The sequence below is a fragment of the Elephantulus edwardii genome, unplaced genomic scaffold, assembly GCF_000299155.1.
Source record: "Elephantulus edwardii isolate Elephantulus edwardi_28Jun2011 unplaced genomic scaffold, EleEdw1.0 scaffold00114, whole genome shotgun sequence".
In the NCBI taxonomy this organism is placed as follows: domain Eukaryota; kingdom Metazoa; phylum Chordata; class Mammalia; order Macroscelidea; family Macroscelididae; genus Elephantulus; species Elephantulus edwardii.
This window is the reverse complement of record NW_006399864.1, coordinates 2,450,987-2,456,000: the sequence shown is the minus strand read 5'-3', so window position 1 is coordinate 2,456,000 and position 5,014 is coordinate 2,450,987. Positions and strand designations below refer to the sequence as shown.

At 38.6% G+C, this 5,014-nt stretch overlaps 1 protein-coding gene across 1 annotated transcript in view; it reads right to left on the bottom strand.

The window, feature by feature from the left end:
* Window positions 1-1,538: 1,538 nt before the first annotated feature.
* LOC102846138 (chromodomain-helicase-DNA-binding protein 1-like) overlaps window positions 1,539-5,014 on the bottom strand; it is an 11,432-nt gene continuing 7,956 nt past the window's right edge. Inside the window, exon 2 of the mRNA XM_006892348.1 lies at window positions 1,539-1,875. Coding sequence (XP_006892410.1) covers window positions 1,539-1,875 — 337 coding nt within the window. The remainder of the gene's footprint in view (window positions 1,876-5,014) is intronic.

Here is a 5,014-nt window from a genome sequence, read left to right as displayed (position 1 = left end):
TTATCCGGGAGGCTGGGATCTATGAGGAGAAATGTGGGGCACAAAATAATACTGGAGAAAAATTTTGCAGTGTCAGAAAATTCAGATCTGTGTACTTCAATCAGAATTTGTTTACTGTGTCCTACAGAGTCTTTTGTGCATGTGTCCAAGAAAGTGTTCTCAAAGATGGTCAAAGAAGCATTAGTTTAATGCTACAAATTTTCAGCTGAGAAAGGATAAATAGAACATTTATTACAAAATACAATTTAAATTCATTCTAGCTGCTTATTTTAACCTGAATAAATCTCCAAAATGTAAATTAAGAGTGAATAAGGGAAGATACAGGCATATCTATCTATAGCTATCTAACTTATCATTTATATTAATAGAAACAATATATATACACACATAAGGCCCACTCACTTTTGGAAACAAGTGAAGAAATGCCTAAATCATGATATTTGCAGCCATTTTCCATCTTGAATTTGGTTTCTTCAGGGTAGCAGCTGCATAAGTTACAGTTTTTAAAAAAAGGGAAAAAAGATATATACATACATATTTAATTTGGAAAAGAATGCAATGATGAATAGTTATGTTGCAAAAGTATAACATGATACTCATGATTGATAAAGACCAAGGGCAGAATTGTGGTTACCTCTATAGACAAGAAAAAGAATAAGATTTGGGAGGGATAAACAGAGATCTTGAATTTGTGTTTAATATCTGACATCTTTATCAGGAAAAACCTTCTGAGGCAAACAGAGAAAAATATATAATATAGGAAAATATAAAGGAAATATAGCAAGCTTAAAGGTTAAGTTGAACATGATCTTTTTCTTTATTCTTCTTTGTGTTTTAAATCTCTAGTCTAAATCTCCACTTATACCATAATGTGCTGCCATTAGTTGAATTTTGACTCATAGAAACCATCTAGGACAGAGTAGAACTTCTCCATAGGATTTATTTCCAAGGTTGGAAATCTATGAAAACTGACTTCCTCATTATCCTGTGGAGTGAGACACTGGGATAGAACCAATGATCTTTTGGTCAGTAGGCAAATTCTTAACCTGCATTCAAATGTCTAATAGAGCCAGGCAGGGTATAAAGGCAGGAAGCCTTCCCGAGAACTGTCACACACTTGAGACCCTGTGTCTACTCCAAAGAGGGCGGCTGCCACCCTGCTGAAGTTCTCTGTTGCCAACAAGGACCTCAGACCTAATGTTGCCAGATCTGATTTTCAAAAAAACCCAATCATTTATTGTATAAAAAATATGAAATGTACTGATTTTTTTAAAATCTGACAACTAATTCAAATTAACTAAACAGAAGAAAATGAAATACTAAACAAACTAACCATGACAAGAGTCAGCATTGGATTCAGCCTGCATGGTTACGGGTCTACCACCTTGGTGTAGCATCACGTTGTGTGGCTAATCCAGGGGAAATGTTGGAGATGGGTTTGTTGCAGAATGTAGCCTTCCTAATGCTGGAAAAGTGCAGAACGTCTTGACTACCTGGAGCTTGTACGGAGGAGGACCCCAGCCATGCAAGGATGATTCTTAGTGCCTTGTGTACTCTACTGTCTGCATATCTGCACTGTAAGGACCACAAAAGAGGCCAGACTTTTCCATTGACTCCAAGGCTGTGCCAGCAAATGCCAGACCCAGCAGGCCCTTTCTGTTGTATGCTAAGGCTCCAAACAGCTGTAAATGGTTGTGTGCCAAGCTCTCTACAAGTGCGACAAACAGACAGCATTCCGCGTTCCCCAGGAGGCCAATTAAAGCGGAGAGTCCGCAGTTCACAGCCTCAGTGCAGTCACCACACCTCTCAGCGCTGATGGCCCTGAGGCTTTGCTTTGTTTTGTTTTGCTTTGTTTCTATTCTCTCCTCATCAAGCCTTGGATAGGAGGTTATTTATTCCTGAATTTGGATTTAATTTTTAACAGAGGTTCTTTGGAACAAAATTAAACATCTCCTAAAAAGAAAACATCCTCTAGATGGCAAGTCTATGCCTTTTCTTATCAGTATGTCTAATGGGAGTGATTTCTTATAGATAGTCTCTCTCACACAGCAGTCCAGCTGGAACTAACTCATAACTGTAACTGATCTGCCACTGAGTTTCCCAAGAGCTGTAAACTGCACCAGAGGAGAACGTTCCTCTTTCTTCTCCAGAGTTGCTGATGCATTTAACCTCTAGAGACACACAGGCACTGGATTAGCTGCACTACGCCAGGTACTGAACCACCCGAGCTCCCTCTATTTCTCACCTCTTCCCTGGACATTTATTTACTCTGCTCATTAGCAAGAGTTGGGTAAATATATATTCATAGGAAAGAAAGTGCGGTTATTCCAACTTCCATCAAAGTGCTAGATGAAAACCTTAAACTAGAGAAAACTTCATCTGTGAAGTTTTTCTTGGGAATAAACCGTGCTCCTTAATGTGCAAGCTTTCCCATTAGAAAATCTATCCCTCTTGTAGGAACTTGATTCCATATCTGTATTAAAACATCTCAAGTATTCAATTCTCTATCATAGAACTTTTGGGTTTGTATCACATTCATATAGAACATGCTGTAACAGGCTATTAGCTGCATGGGGTTGGAGTAGCCATACGGGGATAAGATGAACTATTGCTCATCTGGTATTCTCATGAATATTTGTATAACTGCCAGCTGCTATGATACCTTAGAAACAATTGGTGTAAAGGGAGATGTAAGAAACTGGAACACTGCTGGGGTGCATTATATTTAAAGAGAGCAGGGGATAAACTAGGGTTGTATTAATCCCTGTGTTGACATTCTGCTTCATATGTACATATGGTCTGTAAAAGCTTATAACAAAATTTACAAATTATTTCTAATTAATTTCAAATTCTTTCCAATTAATTTCAGATTCTTTCTAATGCTCACATAGACGTTTTCATGTTTGATTATCATTCACAATGTTGTTGGCAGGTGCCATTGAGTCAAGTCGGACTCACAGCAACCCTGTGAGCAACAGGCCTGATCCCTGTCCTATCCTGTGTTTCTTTACAATCTGTTGACTTGAGTCCAATGCTGCAGTCACTGTGTCAGTCCATCTCATTGAGAGTCTTCCTCTCTTTCACTGACCTACCACCTTTCCAAGCATGTCACTAGTCACCTGGTTCATTGCCTCACTAAGCACCCAACAGCCTGCCTTATAAAGATACTATAATTTTTGTATGAGGGTAGTGGTATGCCCAACCTTCCACAGGATAAATTCTTCCTAGTTTCTGCCTGTCAGAGGAATCTCATCTTTTTTACCAAGTTTTGGCCCATGCATGAGCATGTTCAAGAAAATGAGACATAAACCCACCTTCAGAAAAGAAAATCTCTTTTTTGCCTCTTCCCTTTGTTTTCTGCTTTGGAAACTCTCCTGTAAGGCTGCTGAACCATGTTGCGACCATTGGTAGAGATTGGAGGCACAGAGGCCAAAAGAATTTGAGAAACACCGAATGGCAGCCAGACGTTATTGAGCCTTGGAGGCAATACTTGTCTCCAGACTCCTGGTAAGCAAGAAAGCAAACTCCTGTGTGTTTAGGCCACTGGTGTTGGCCTAAACTTGCAACCAAGAACATTTTTTTAACTAAAACATTCACTGTAAAAAAATGAAGCTTAAGTACAAACCAGACACAAGAAGTAACCAGTGTTGATTGAGAGACTGTGCCAGCTGTCTTTTTAAGTGATTGGATTCTCATTGACAATCTCGTGATGGGATATATGTATGTAATTGTTGCTGTTAGCAACGAGACTGGAACAGCTGATAGATTCAAACCACACGCCTTGGGGTAGTGCAGCTGCTTAACTCTAGGCTACCAGATATGTATGTTATTTATATACACACACACCTTATATATGTATTATATATATATGTATATATATATATATCTGGAGGGACCAGTTCTTGGAGAGGGACATCATGCTTGGGAGAGTGGAGAGACAGCACAGGAGAGGAAGGCCCTCTATGAGGTGGATTGATTCAGTGATTGGGGTAATCGGGATGGGTGTATTGGAGACAGTGTGGTTGGCACAGGAAAGAGCAGAGTTTAGGGCTGTTGTACCTAGGGTCGCTATGAGTTGCAAGTGACTCGATGGCACATAACAACAATATATATACACACACCACATATACCAGAGATAGATAGGTAGATAGACACACCAGATATAGATAAAAATAGATATAGAAATAGAGATAGATTAAATATATAGATGTTATCTTCATACTACCACCATTATCATCTATTGTCAATATGGGTCCTGAGCTATTAAATGGATAGTCCTCTAATGTAAGTAAATAGTAGAACTAGGTGCTTAACCACTACATTCCAAGTGCATTGTTTGATGGAATTATATTTTGAGAGGGTTTTATAGCTCATCATTTAAAAAAAATCTTTATTTGATTGGAATAAAATGAAATGAACTTATGGAAAACTGTCAAAGACTATTCTGAGATAAAGGTCTTTGTCGAGGCATGTAACGTGTTCTCCTGCAGTTGTTGTTCATCCGGGTGGTTTTTATTCTGCATTGTCACATTAATAAGTTAGTAATTTTTTCCACAATTTTTTGTCATTTATTCCTTTTTTCCTGAATAATGCTTTGTATTACATAGTACTAAATATTGGTAAGAAAAGTATAGAAAAATCTTTGATGCATTCAATATGTAAGCAAAATACCACGAGACCCAAAGTCATAGAGTTGAAGCTAGCTCAAAGCAACTCTCTACTGGTTTCTGAGGCTCTAAATTTTTACCAGAGGAATGATTCATTTTCCTCCTGAAGAGCAGTTGGTGGATTCAAACCACTGACCTTTTGTTTATCAGTACAACTTGTTATGCAAACGCCACCAAGTGGACTCAAGTTCACTTTAATAAGAAGGCAGACAAAACAAGTCAGTCATTAAGATTAACCCCCACCAGAGCACAATCAACACATTTTCCGTATGCAGAGCAGATTATCCGAGAAGCTGGGCTCTATGAGGAGAATTGTGGCATCAGGATTGGTGGAAGATCTATTAACA